The sequence below is a fragment of the Cervus canadensis genome, chromosome 2 (genome assembly GCF_019320065.1).
Source record: "Cervus canadensis isolate Bull #8, Minnesota chromosome 2, ASM1932006v1, whole genome shotgun sequence".
NCBI lineage: Eukaryota > Metazoa > Chordata > Mammalia > Artiodactyla > Cervidae > Cervus > Cervus canadensis.
This window is the reverse complement of record NC_057387.1, coordinates 19,544,476-19,559,318: the sequence shown is the minus strand read 5'-3', so window position 1 is coordinate 19,559,318 and position 14,843 is coordinate 19,544,476. Positions and strand designations below refer to the sequence as shown.

Below are 14,843 nucleotides of genomic sequence, written 5' to 3'. Positions count from 1 at the left end.
CCTCCAAAAAGATTTCACACCCTTACAGACTGAGCACCTCTTCCCCGCTCCCCCACTCAAAGCTGGCTCTTCCCTAGACTTGTCATTGACAAAACCTCTGCTGCGCTGCTCCCCATCTCACTCCCAGCACTGTCTGCTGCCAAAACTCCACCAACATACACAGATTCTCCATCAACAACCTCCAGGCAAGGATCAGACCTCCCTTTCCTTTCCGGGAGTATTATTGGGTTCTTCCCAGAAAAGTTCCAGGGCAACTCTCTGAAGTTTCATATACACTATCCTATTTCATTAAGTCCTCTTTTTCTCCTTTAACAAATATTTCTGAACTGAGGCCAGCCCTGCTCCGCATTCATGCCCAAGCAGCACCTGCCTCTCCCCAAGGGCTGGATGGGGCTCTGCACCAGCTAGAAGCCCCAAGCATCTGTGGGTGTTGCATCAAACCAGCCCAGCCTTGCTAGTCATCTGTGCTGGCAGCTTGCTAATAAAAGCCTGAGACAGAGAGGAGAGAGGCTTGTCTGAGAGGCAGCTGCGCCGACAGCACCAAGAAGCAGCTGGAAATCCCTCACTGGCCTCGCTGCTACAGCCCTGCAGCTCAGCGCTCAGTCATGCTACGGACAGGCTTCCAGGTGGCAGTGATACTTGGTCACCATGGAGCTCTTCCTGGTCTCACCCACCTCCTGCCCAGATTCAACCCTGCCTCAGCCTTCGGATCCTCCACGGAGACCCTGGTGAGTGAGTTCTCAGTTCAACCAAATGCACAGCCTTCTGGAGCCCAAGGATATAGTTGTTGTTGTTGTTTCGTTGCTAAGTTGTGATTCTTTGCAACCCCATGGACTGTAGCCCGCCTGGCTCCTCTGTCTATGGGACTCTTCAGGCAAGCGAGCTGTCATTTCCTTCTCCAAGGATCTTCCTGACCCAAGGATCGAACCCAAGTCTTCTTCATTGCAGGTGGACTCTTTACCATCTGAGCCACCATAGGGACCAACCCAAATCTCCTCTTCCTAGATCATGGCCAGGGTAGGTGAGCAGCTTGTTGGGAGCTATTTGATTAGGCAAAGGAAACCAAGTAGCCCAGATCCCGAATGAAGACCACCAGGTTACTTTCCTCCTGATCTGAATCTTGTGTGGCCACCAATCACTTTCCTCCAATGGGGCTCAGACTGTTGGGACATCCCCAGGTGAAGGATGCTGTGTGCGGCCTTAGCAAACAACTGGCCTGTTGCCCATGGTTGCAGTTGGTGCATGAGCATCTGGTGCCACAGAGGACTCCTCTTCATCCCATAGACAGTACTGCACCACTGCCGGTGCCCAAAACATGTTTCAAGAGAGCCCCCACTCCCCACTTCCCCATTGTTACTCACTTCAGGGTGAGCACAGCTATGGACAGAGCCGAAGTAGCTCCTGAGGTGAGTAACAATGGTCCTCACCTGTGGTCCCACTCCCACCCCCACCGCCCCGCCCCCGCCGAGGTAGACAGTTGCTCAGAATGAGCTCTGAGGTTTCCAGGTGGCATTAGTGGTAAAGAACCCACCTGCCATGCAGGAGACAAAAAAGACACAGATTCGATCCCTGGGTTAGGAAGATCCCCTGGAGGAGGGCACAGCAACCCACCCCAGTATTCTTGCCTGGAGAATTCCATGGACAGAGGAGCCTGGCAGGCTATGGTCCATGGTGCCACAAAGAGTCGGAACCAACTGAAGCAACTTAGCACACACAGAAAGAGCTCTAGTCCAACCACCAGCTCATATGCTCATAAGTTTGGCAACCTTAGCCATATTTCCTCAGTTTTCCCATATGTACAGTGGGGCTAATACTAGCCATTTTCAGCCTCAAGGAACAGCTCCAGGTGGTTTTCATTTTTGTTCTTGTTTGGCTGCATTGGGTCTTAGTTTCAGCACATGGGATCTTCTTTGCGACATGCAGGATCTTTCATTCCAGCACTCCGACTCTCTAGTTGTGGCACAGGCTCAGTACTGCGGCACACAGGCTCAGTACTGTGGCACACAGGCTCAGTACTGCAGCGCACAGGCTTAGTTGCTCCTCAGCATGTGGGATTTTAGTTCCCTGACCAGGGATTGAACCTTCAACCTCTCCATTGCAAGGCAGATTCTTAATCACTGGACCAGCAGGGAAGTTCCTTCTCAGGTTTTAAAGCAGGGCAATTATACTGCACCATTACAGAGATGCTGCCTCTAATTGTCAGCCCCAACGCCTTTCCTTCCCTTCCTTTGCACATTAGTGTCCCCTAGCCTGATAGCTCAGTTGGTAAAGAATCCACCTGCAATGTGGGAGACCCAGGTTCGATTTCTAGGTGGGGGAAGATCCACTGGAGAAGGGATAGGCTACCCACTCCAGTATTCATGGGCTTTCCTTGTGACTTAGCTGGTAAAGAAACTGCCTGCAATGTGGGAGACCTGGGTTCAATCCCTGGGTTGGGAAGATCCCCTGGAGAAGGGAAAGATTACCTACTCCAGTATTCTGGCCTGGAGAATTCCATGGACCGTATAGTCCATGGGGTTGCAAAGAGTCGGACACGACAGAGTGACTTTCACTTTTCCCCTTGCCTGGTCACTCTCAGGAGTCCCCAAGGGCCATTTCCCTCAACACTGACAGAAGGGATTGAGGAGCCCAAGAACCCAGGAGCTGGGTTACATTATGTACAGATCCCGCAGCCCAAACCATGGGCCACCTTCCAGAAAGCCATCTAGTCTCCCCAATCTTTCCTGACCAGGTCTCAAGATTCTGTTGGGAGATGACAGAGAGTAAGAATTACGCCCTCCCCAATGCCAGCTGGGGTCCAGACATGCTGAGCCTGTATCATGAATTTCTGGAGAAGACCAAGACCGAAGGCTGGGTCAGACTGCCTTCCTTCAGGTCCAACAGAGACCACATCCAGGGGTTCAAGCTCCCACTAGAGTCATCAGCTAACTCAGGTAAGGCCTGGCCTGAGAGCCGCCCTTGGCATGCACATGCACCAGCCCACTGGAATCAGTTCGGCCAGCCCCTTTTCTGGCGGCCAGGGACTTTTCGGGAGGAAACTCACAAGCTCTCTGCCAGTTCTCAGCCAGAAGTTCTTTCTGGCAAGTCCACCCCTCATGCTGCAGCCCCAGGCACATGGATGAGGAAAGCGTCCTCTCAGCCCCCGTCCCCTACTCCCCTCCTCCTGGGGGATGAGAGCATGCCCAAGCAACTGCCTCTGCTCCCAGCCCAGAGTGCACCCTCCAGAGAACTGCTGACTCAGCCCTCTACCCATCTGCCTCCTCACCAGGGATGCTTGCCTTACTGTCAAGCCTTATCCCAAGTCCTCCTCCCCACCCCACAAAGGTCTGAGGATTCCCCCTTGCCCACTGGAGAAACTCCTTCCACACCATCCCTGTTCTGCTAGGCCCAGAGATTCCTGAAACACCCACAGGTCAGAGCAATAGAGCTCTCTACTTTGATCTCTCTGCATGTGCATGGACATGGACAGGTTAACATGTCTCTCTCACTCACATACGTGTTCTTCCAGCCAAGTGCTGACTAGATGGTCCATTCAATTTATGGAAAAAACAAAGTTGCATCAAAAATTTTTGAAGATTTTGGTTTTCATCTGAGAAAGATATGGTTCTTATAGTCACCTTGAGGAAAAAAAAAAATCAGAACTTTGTGGGATTCCATTTTCACTTATTTTTCTGTTCCATATTGTTATTTTGAACAGTATGTGTATTAAATGCCTTACATTTTAATTTTCAATGTTTAAGGTCTCTTAAAGTCTGACTTGCCTATGACCCTACAACTACTCTCAGCCAGGGAACTTCATGAATGTTTCTTCCTCAAGATTCAGGGCTCCCGGAGGACAGGGCTGTGTTCCCCTCAGACCCAGGGCTCCAGAGGACAGGGCTGTTGTCCCCTCAGACCGAAGACCTTGAGGACGGGTCAGTGCCTCACTCTCCAGTTGAAGACTCCCCAAGAGCAGAGCCCATGTGTCCCCTGGTTCTCTCCTCAACAATGTGCCAGAGGCCAGCTCCATCTCTGCTGCTGAATGACTGACCCTGCCTCCTGACTGGTCCCCCTGGCCTCACACACTCCCTCCTTCAGCTGTGTCACCGCCCATCTCTCCCCAGACAAAAGTGACTGGCGCCTCTTCACCAGGTGTATTGAAAGGGAAGGACAAGGCTATGAGTATGTCATCTTTTTTCAACCATCTGAGAAGAAGTCCATCTGTCTTTTCCAACCAGGACCCTACCTGGAGGGGGTCCCAGGGTAAGATAACGGGCTAACCCCGGTGGGGGACATCTTTGGCTGCTTCCTGGGCTTGGCCAAGGGGGTGGATTGGGCTCGGCCAGCCTCTAGGCTCTGTACCTCTCTCTATGGAGTTTGGTAGAGAGTGGGAGGCACTGGGCTTCAGTCTCACAGTGTCAGATGTGGAAGGATATTCTGTCATCTGGTTCAGTCCCCATTGGGCAGATAAGAAACAGTCTCCTTATTCCAGGCCTGGGAATTTTTCAGTAAAAAGGGGCCTTAGAAGCCACTCTGAGAAGGGTGTAGTGGACTCAGAAGATGACAAGATCTGGAGTTAAGGGCCAGACTTCCAGTCCTCCTCTGCCACTGCTTGTATGAAGACCCCAAGCAAGCAAGTTAACCTCTGTCTCCTGGCCTTCAGTCTCCTGGAAAAGGAAATGGCAACCCACTCCAGTATTCTTGCATGGAAAATCCCAAGGACAGAGAGCCTGGTGGGCTACAGTCCATGGGGTCACAAAGAGTTGGACATGACTGAAATGACTTAGCATGCATGCACTTCAGTCTCCTTACCTAAATCTTGGGGCAGTAATATCTACCTCCCAGAATAGCTGAGAGATATGATATGAAGGGCCTGTGTGTATGTACTCATAAACCATAAAGCACAATACAGCTATCAGGCTATCTCTCCAAACTTCACCTTTGCCCAGTAGGCAAACTGAGGCACACAGAGGTAAGTGATCTTGCCCAAGGTAGCACAGGCAGTTAAGGTCAGATCCAGGACTCTAACCCAGGAGGCGGGACTCCAAGTCCATTGCTTCTTCTGTACTCTGCTGCCTCCAAACTGGGAAGGGACCCAGGAAAGAACTCACAGTGGATGTAAATACATTCACACTGGACATAAATACACACTCAGACAGGCCCTGAGCCTCTTGCTTAAGGACGCTGGGTCCACGTCACCAGGTCCATGTTTGTCTGCCTTCTTGATCCCTGTTCCTGCTTTAGACAGTCACTGAAGGCTAACTGTGGGGTCAGAATCCTTGCAAGGGAGAGGAGAGAGGGGAGGGAAAGAGAAACTTAAGGGTCCCAAGACCTTAGAGAGACTGAGTTGCAGTTAAACAGAATTCAAAGAGATTATTAGATATCAGCACCTCTGCAGGCCACAGATTCCGACTGCAGCCCTTTCGTCCCCTTGGCCATCCTGAAGGTATCTTCCATGGGGGCTTCCACATGAGTGCGTGCAGACACTGGGGGACTAGGTCAGAGATCTACCCAGGCCACCAGTCCCCTCCCTTATGAAGAGGAAAACCCCCCAAAGAGGCAAGGATAGGGTGGAATGTGGCCTTTGATTTGGGGGCTCACGGAAGTGGGGCTGGGAAGGCAGAAGAGGAGCACTCAACACTGAGGCTAGAAGATTGGGGGGATCCAAGAAGGGATCAGCACTGAATTAGAAACACCCAGGTCAGTCTACCTCCTGTGTAAGGAAAAGTCTTGTACTTCCTGCTGTCTTTCTTTCCTGTGAGCTTCTCACTCTCACACAAAACACTTCCCTTCTGACACTTCGGCCCCCAAATGGCTGGAAGCTCCCCCAACACCAAGCAATTCCCTATGACACCAATGGGGGGGTCCCACAATAGAACACTGTCTACCTGGAGATAGTGTCAGACCCCACGGGTTAAAGACTCAGTCCCACAAGACTGCTTCCACCCTTCTTCAGATGCCAACCGCAAGTGTAGGTGCACAGGTTACCCACAATTTCTGATCTGGCAGTAACTGGTGGTTCCCAGTACCCTTTCCTCTGGTTGGATGAATTTACTAGAACCATTCACAGAACTCAAAGAACCACTTACTTATGTTCCAGTTCAGTTCAGTTCAGTCGCTCAGTCATGTCCGACTCTTTGCGAACCCATAAATCACAGCACGCCAGAACTCCTTGTCCATCATGAACTCCCGGAGTTTACCCAAACTCATGTCCGTTGAGTCGGTGATGCCATTCAACCATCTCATTCTCTGTCATCCCCTTCTCCTCCTGCCTTCAATCCTTCCCAGCATTAGGGTCTTTTCAAATGAGTCAGCTCTTCGCATCAGGTGGTCAAAGTATTGGAGTTTCAGCTTCAACATCAGTCCTTCCAATGAACACTCAGGTCTGATCTCCTTTAGGATGGACTGGTTGGATCTCCTTGCAGTCCAAGGGACTCTCAAGAGTCTTCTCCAACACCACAATTCAAAAGCATCAATTCTTTGAAGGTCAGCTTTCTTTATAATTCAACTCTCACATCCATACGACTTCCCTGGTGGCTCAGACGGTAAAGTGTCTGCCTACAATGTGGGAGACCTGGGTTCGGTCCCTGGGTCGGGAAGATCCTCTGGAGAAGGAAATGGCAACCCACTCCAGTACTCTTGCCTGGAAAATCCCATGGATGGAGGAGCATCCATACATGACTACTGGAAAAACCATAGCCTTGACTAGATGGACTTTTGTTGACAAGGTAATGTCTCTGCTTTTTAATTTGCGGTCTAGGTTGGTCATAACTTTCCTTCCAAGGAGTGTCTTTTAATTTCATGGCTGCAGTCACCATCTGCAGTGATTTTGGAGCCCAAAAAATAAAGTCAGCCGCTGTTTCCCCATCTATTTACTATGAAGTGATGGGACCAGATGCCATGATCTTAGTTTTCTGAACGCTGAGCTTTAAGCCAACTTTTTCACTCTCCTCTTTCACTTTCATCAAGAGGCTCTTTAGTTCTTCTTCACTTTCTGCCATAAGGGTGGTGTCATCTGCATATCTGAGGTTATTGATATTTCTCCCAGTAATCTTGATTCCAGCTTGTGCTTCTTCCAGCCCAGCGTTTCTCATGATGTACTCTGCATATAAGTTAAATAAGCAGGGTGACAATATACAGCCTTGATGTACTCCTTTTCCTATTTGGAACCAGTCTGTTGTTCCATGTCCAGTTCTAACTGTTGCTTCCTGGCCTGCATACAGGTTTCTCAAGAGGCAGGTCAGGTGGTCTGGTATTCCCATCTCTTTCAGAATTTTCCACAGTTTATTGTGATCCACACAGTCAAAGGCTTTGGCATAGTCAATAAAGCAGAAATAGATGTTTTTCTGGAACTCTCTTGCTTTTTCGATGATTCAGCAGATGTTGGCAATGTGATCTCTGGTTCCTCTGCCTTTTCTAAAACCAGCTTGAACATCTGGAGGTTCACGGTTCACATATTGCTGAAGCCTGGCTTGGAGAATTTTAAGCATTACTTTACTAGGGTGTGAGATGAGTGCAATTGTGCAGTAGTTTGAGCATTCTTTGGCATTGCCTTTCTTTGGGATTGGAATGAAAACTGACCCTTTCCAGTCCTGTGGCCACTGCTGAGTTTTCCAAATTTGCTGGCATATTGAGTGCAGCACTTTTACAGCATCATGCATCTTTTAGGATTTGCAATAGCTTAACTGGAATTCCATCACCTCCACTAGCTTTGTTCGTAGTGATGCTTTCTAAGGCCCACTTGACTTCACATTCCAGGCTGTCTGGCTCTAGGTGAGTGATCACACCATCGTGATTATCTGGGTCATGAAGATCTTTTTTGTATAATTCTTCTGTGTATTCTTGCCACCTCTTCTTAAAATCTTCTGCTTCTGTTAGGTCCATACCATTTCTGTCCTTTATTGAGCCCATCTTTGCATGAAATGTTCTCTTGGTATCTCTAATTTTCTTGAAGAGATATCTAGTCTTTCCTATTCTATTGTTTTCCTCTATTTCTTCACATTGATCACTGAGGAAGGTTTTCTTATCTCTCCTTGCTATTCTTTGGAACTCTGCATTCAAATGGGTATCTCTTTCCCTTTCTCCTTTGCTTTTTGCTTCTCTTCTTTTCACAAATATTTGTAAGCCTTCTTCAGACAGCCATTTTGCTTTTTTACATTTCTTTTTCTTGGGGATGGTCTTGATCCCTGTCTCCTGTATAGTGTCATGAACCTCCGTCCATAGTTCATCAGGCACTCTGTCTATCAGATCTAGTCCCTTAAATCTATTTCTCACTTCCACTGTATAATAATAAGGGATTTGATTTAGGTCATACCTAAATGGTCCAATGGTTTTCCCCACTTTCTTCAATTTAAGTCTGAATTTGGCAATAAGGAGTTCATGATCTGAGCCACAGTCAGCTCCCTGTCATGTTTTTGCTGACTGTATAGAGGTTCTCCATCTTTGGCTGTGAAGAATATAATCAATCTGATTTCAGTGTTGACCATCTGGTGATGTCCATGTGTAGAGTCTTCTCTTGTGTTGTTGGAAGAAGGTGTTTGCTATGACCAGTGCGTTCTCTTGGCAAAACTCTATTAGCCTTTGCCCTGCTTCATTCTGTACTCCAAGGCCAAATTTGCCTGTTTCTCCAGGTGTTTCCTGACTTCCTACTTTTGCATTCCAGTCCCCTATAATGAAAAGACATCTTTTTTTTTTTTTTTTTAAGACATCTTTTTTGGATGTTAGTTCTACAGGGTCTTGTAGGGCTTCATAGAACCATTCAACTTCAGCTTCTTCAGCTTTAATGGTCAGGGCATAGTCCTGGATTACCATGATATTGAATGATTTCCCTTGGAAACGAACAGAGATCATTCCGTCATTTTTGAGATTGCATCCAAGTACTGCATTTCAGACTCTTTTGTTGACTATGATGGCTATTCCATTTCTTCTAAGGGATTCTTGCCCATAGTAGTAGATGTAATGGTCATCTGAGTTAAATTCACCCATTCCAGTCCATTTTAGTTCGCTGATTCCTAGAATGTCGATGTTCACTCTTGCCATCTCCTACTTGACCACTTCCAATTTGCCTTGATTCATGGACCTAACATTCCAGGTTCCTATGCAATATTACTCTTTATAGCATCGTACCTTGCTTCTATCACCAGTCACATCCACAACTGGGTCTTGTTTTTGCTTTGGCTCCATCCCTTCATTCTTTCTGGAGTTATTTCTCCACTGATCTCCAGTAGCATATTGGGCACCTACCAACCTGGGGAGTTCATCTTTCAGTGTCCTATCTTTTTGTCTTTTCATACTGTTCATGGGGTTCTCAAGGCAAGAATACCGAAGTGGTTTGCCATTCCCTTCTCCAGTGGACCACATTCTGTCAGACCTCTCCACCATGACCCGTCCATCTTGGGTGGCCCCACACGGCATGGCTTAGTTTCATTGAGTTAGACAAGGCTGTGGTCCATGTGATCAGATTGGCCTGTTGTCTATGATTGTGGTTTCAGTCTGTCTGCCCTCTGATGCCCTCTCTCAGTGCCTACCGTCTTACTTGGGTTTCTCTTACCTTGGACGTGGGGTGTCTCTTCACGGCTGCTCCAGCAAAGCACAGCCGCTGCTCCTTACCTTGGACGTGGGGTATCTCCTCTGGGCCGCCGCTCCTGACCTTGGAAATGGGGTACTTATGTTTACCGGTTTATTAAAGATATGGTAAAGAATGAACAGGCTTCCCTAGTAGCTCAGTCGGTAAACAATCTGCCTGCAGTACAGGAGACCCAGGTTCAGTCCCTGTGTGAGGAAGATCCCCTGGAGAAGGAAATGGCAATCCACTCCAGTATACTTGCCTGGAAAATCCAGTGGACAGAGGAGCCTGGCGGGCTACAGTCCATGGGATCACAAAGAGTCAGACACAACTGAGCAGCTAAACCACCACCAAAGGATGAACATCCAGATGGAATAAGTCTGTAAGAGAAGGTCTGGGAACACATCCTGAGTGCAAGAGCATCTGTCCTTGTGGAGTTGTGGCGCATCACCCTCCTAGCATGGATGTGTTCGCCAAGCCATACTAACTGGAATTCTTATGGAGGCTACAACACATAGGTATGGTCCATCATTAACTTCATTTTCAGCCCTTTTCCCTTCTCAACAGAACTAGAGGTTGTGGGGGCAGGACTGAAAATTCCAAGCTTCTAATCATGGCATGGTCTTTCTGGTAACCAGCCTTCAACCAAGAGCCCACCCAGAGACACCTTGTTAGAACAAGAGACATTCCTATCACACAGGAAATTATGAGGGTTTCAGGAGCTCTGTGCCAGGACCCAGGGGCAGAGACCAAGATCCCCTGGAGAAGGCATAGGCTACCCACTCCAGGATTCCTGGGCTTTCCTTGACTCAGATGATAAAGTATCTGCCTGCAAAGCAGTGGAACTGCAAAGCAGTTCAATCCCTGGGTTGGGAAGATCCCCTGGAGGAGGGCATGGCAACTCACTCCGGTATTCTTGCCTGGAGAATCCCCATGAACAGAAGAGTCTGGTGGGCTACAGTCCATGGGGTCGCAGAGTCTGGCACGACTAAGCGACTAAGCACAGCACAGCATATATACATATTCTATTATCTTACAAGTACCCGTCCAGCCCCACGGCAATGAGGCAGGGTAGAATAACTGACCAAGAGCTACCCTGAAGCATCTTCACACTTGGCACTGGGTCCTAGGCCCTGAACAAAGAGGGAAGAGAAGGCTTACTGTTCTTCAGCTACAACTCTTCCTCCATTTCAAGCCATGTGGGAAGGGAAGTTTCTTGAGGTGTATGTGAAGTTTTATAAACATTACCTCATTTGATCTGATGAGACACAAATTATTTTTATTCACAATTCACAGTGAGAAAACTAAGGCTTAGAAAGGTTTAGCAACTTGCACAAGATCAAACAGGTAGTGAAGGTGGAGCAAGGAGTCAAACCAGGCGGGTGTGGTTGCGTGGCCCCCAGTACTTTCCACCAAAGGGAGCAGAAGCAGGTGGGTGTGGGAAGCCTGCTAGTGGCAGGCGCAGCAGGGTAACCCGTGATAGCCCAGCAGGGAAGCTGACCTGGTTGGTGGAGAATCAGCATCACACTGTTGAAAGTCAGAAACTGGAATCTCTTTGGAGTTATCTGCTTCCTAAAACTCGGTGCCTTTCTATTTCCCCCAGCTTAACCAGCAACGGAGCTTTGGCATGAAGAAAGTCAGGTTACACAAGTTAGAACGAGAATTTGCACCCTTTAAATAAAGCAAGTGTTTGCAGCATCTACTGAAGCTGGCTCTCAGCTTTCCACAGTCAGCGCCGCTCTGGAGTCCATCTTGTCATCACTGAATAGGCCCTAGGTCAAGTGTCATGGTTACCCACCTTGAAAATGTGGGCTCAACACTGGCCATAGTGACTGGTGAGGTGAGAGCTGCCGAAGGTCACAGTTTAGAGACTAAAGCCCAAAAGTTCAGGGACTTTTCCATCCCCTGAAGGAGTGTACCCTTCCAAACTAGGGTGATTGCTACCAGCAGTTAGGTGATGAATCAAAAAAAAGGTTTCTTCCATTCATTCTATCAGAAATTTTTTTTTTTTTCCTGGTGAAATACAATAATGGTATCAATGGTTGCTAACACAGGCTGTAGTAACATGAAAGAAAAACCAGTTGATTTTGACTGGTTTGGCCAGACAGGATCCAGATCCATTTCCTTCCCTTTCCTGGGGAAAGATGGAAGTGGTGGTGGGGGGGGTTCTGTCCCTGGCCTTACTCCCTACCCTCTCCCCCAGGTTTGCCCACGGAGGGTCCCTGGCAGCCTTGATAGATGAGACCTTTTCTAAAACTGCTTACCTGTCTGGAGAGGGGCTGTTAACAGTAAATTTCAACATCAGGTTCAAAAAGTAAGTATGGGGCACTTCCCTGGCAGTCCAGTGGTTAATACACCTCACTTCCCATGCAGAGGGTGTGGGCTCAATCCCTGGTCAGAGAACTAAGACCCCACATGCTATATGGTGTGGCCAAAAAATTAAACAAACAAACAAAAAATCAGGTTTTTTTTTTTAAAGTAAGTACAGATCTTTGGGGTGTTGGCCATTGAGGGGGCAGTTGGGGTGCAGAAGACCTGTCATGCTCCTTCCCCAGCCACACAGTCCCTTGGTCCCCTGGACAGATCAGAACCTCTGCCATGCAACTCTGGTTGCTGGCAGATGGGCCCTGATCCGGGAGCCACTTAAGTCCTTGAGACAAGGTAAGATGAAGAGAAGTATGGGGGAGGACAGAGAGTTGAGGGGCAGGGCCCAGGGGCCTACATGAGCGGGGCTAAGCCACCTCCTCTCCCAGCTTGATTCCCCTGGGCTCTCTGGCTGTGCTGAATGTCAACGTGGAAAAGATCGAGGACCAGAAGATGTACCTGTCCTGTGTCACCCAGAGCAGAGACCAGCAGACAGTTTACGCTAAAGCCTCAGGTAAGAGGACCTGAACCCCAGCCCCTGGCCCTGTCCTGCTGGAGCCATGCCCGGAACAAACAGAAGGGGAAATGCTAAGGATCCAATCCCAAGGCGGGCTCCAGCTTTTTAGAGCGGGATTGGGACGTGCTGTACACACAGACAAAGTGAGGAAAAACCGAATTAGGACTTTTTTTTTTTCTGCATATGAGTGGCCCAGCATGTCTCACAAAGACAGGACCCAGGTACTGAGTAACTGGGTACCAAAGCTCTGAGCACCCCATCAGCTCCTGCCGTCCATGCTCTGGCCCCTGCCATTCGACTCACCCTTCTCTTGCAGGCACTTTCCTCCAGATGCAGCTGGAAGAGGATTCATCTCAACACTAGACACAGTGCCTTCAGGAGAGACTACCAACGACCACCTTGCCTACCAGGGACCCCCCGCAGAGCAGGGGGGGTGCCCCAGAAGTAACGGGTGAAGTGAGGGAGGGGATGCTTCCCTTGCATAAATAAAGTCTCACAGGCCTGTTCTCAGTCCAACACGCTCCTATAGTTGAAACTCAAAATTCTCCCAGGGCCTCCCACATACCCACTTTCCCATTCAGCACCAAGAGGAGCGGTGTACTGAGGCCTGCCAGGCGCTGGGTGAGGCGCCAGGCACATAGTGATGAAAGACAAGGCCCTTGGTCTCAGCATGCACGGCGCTGGGTGGGGAGCACAGCACCCCGTCAGCTCCTCCCACCCCACCGAGGCCCCGGTTATGACACAAAGGGAGGAGAGGTCAGTTTTACTCTAGGAAAGCAATCAGAGGTTTTCTAGAGGAAGCGGTGCTTGAACTGAGTCTCAAAAGTTAAGTGGTGTCCACCAGGCAGGCAGGGGAGAGGAGGATATTCTGAACAGGGGGCATAGATACGGTGACTTTGGAGAACAGCAAGGTGTTGAATGGGGCAGGAGTTTAGGAAAAGAGAAGAGGGCAGGGCGGGTGCAGGCCATGGAAGGCGCCTTAAACGGTGCAGTGGAGCTTGAACTTTGTCTTGTAGGCAACAAGGATCCTTTAAAGGGTTTGGGCTGGGGCATGGCATAAAGTTTTGTTTTTTGGAAAGATGACTCTGGCGACAACAAGAAGTCAGCAAGACTAAAGGTGGGAGCACTGGTTAGGAGACCCCTGTGGGGCTCCAACAAGAGACAGTAATGACCTAACATGGTTCTAAGCAATGAAGATGAGAGATATGAAAATGATGCAAAGAGTACATTTTCTGGCTTGATGGTTCCAGGTGGCATCACTGGGCATACAGGGGAGCAGGTTTGCAGTGGAGGGAGATACTGAGGTCAACTTCACACAAATTGAGCTTGAAATACCCATGGAACCTTCACCACAAGGGGAGCAGCAGCAAGATCCCTGGATATTATCATTTGGAACTCAGAATTGATTCCATACTGACTCAATCTGTAAGTCATCAATATAAAAACTGACATGGAATCCCACAGAGTGGATTATGCAGAACGAAAGTGAGGAGGAGCCAGGGAGCATGAGAGGGACAAGATGAGACAGGAAGGAAGGATGGGGAAAGGGGTCAATGACGGAACATGTGGTCACACTAAGGCTTAAAGTGGGGACAGAGAATCAAACACCCACTAAGTAGGCCAAGAATAGGACAGGTGGGACCCCCGTTAGATCAGCAGGATCAAATGCTATAGAGAAAGCAGACAAGAATTAAAAAGAGGCCTTTGGACTTGGCAGTAAGGAAGGTGGTGGTCTTTTTTGCCAGGAGGTAGGAGCAAAATCTAGATTGTGGTAGATGAAAAACTGAATGGGAATGACAAACTGAATCGGGATGAGTCTTTCTAGGAATTTTGTTGCTATTACGTTATTTAAAGAAAAAGAGTTAAGTGTATTGAGGAGAGAGGTGTCATCTCGCAGAATAGCCATCTGGTCTTAGAGATGGATCAAGAGCACAAATGGAGGGACTTCCCTGGCGATCCAAGGGATTCTTAACCAAGAATCCACCTGCCAATGCAGGGGACATGGGTTTGATCCCTGGTCCTGGAAGATCCCACGTGCTGAGGGGCAACTAAGCCTGTGGGCCACAACTACTAAAGCTCTGGAGTCCACAGATGGACACAAGTGGAGACAGAAGAACATCAATGTGACTCTGAGACCAAAAGGAAGGAGTTGGAGGGTGGGACAGAGAGGGATTAGAAAAAGTTGACAGGGATTAGAAGTTGATAAGAGCACCTTGACTTCCTCAGTGAGATAGGAGGCAAGGCCACCAGTGGGGAAAGGGGTCTGGAGGAAAGGCAATGACTTGCATAAGCCACAGTGAGGATCAGGACAACAAATTGTCGATACATGGGGCTAAGGCATGCTGAAGGCCCAGCTGCTGGTGAAACGTAGGCCTCTGGAGTGGCACAAACCTGGAGTGAAAGGAAGGTGTGAAGCAG

The 14,843-nt window shown here is 48.8% G+C and overlaps 1 protein-coding gene across 1 annotated transcript; it reads left to right on the top strand.

Annotated features, from left to right (window-relative positions):
- The first annotated feature begins 490 nt into the window (after positions 1-490).
- Positions 491-12,941, top strand: THEM5 (thioesterase superfamily member 5). The gene is made up of 6 exons (XM_043446639.1): positions 491-728; positions 2,732-2,933; positions 4,104-4,242; positions 11,748-11,858; positions 12,298-12,422; positions 12,742-12,941. Exons 1-6 carry the CDS (start codon positions 606-608, stop codon positions 12,786-12,788), a joined length of 747 nt encoding a protein of 248 aa, XP_043302574.1. The 5' UTR covers positions 491-605; the 3' UTR covers positions 12,789-12,941.
- The last annotated feature ends 1,902 nt before the right edge of the window (positions 12,942-14,843 follow it).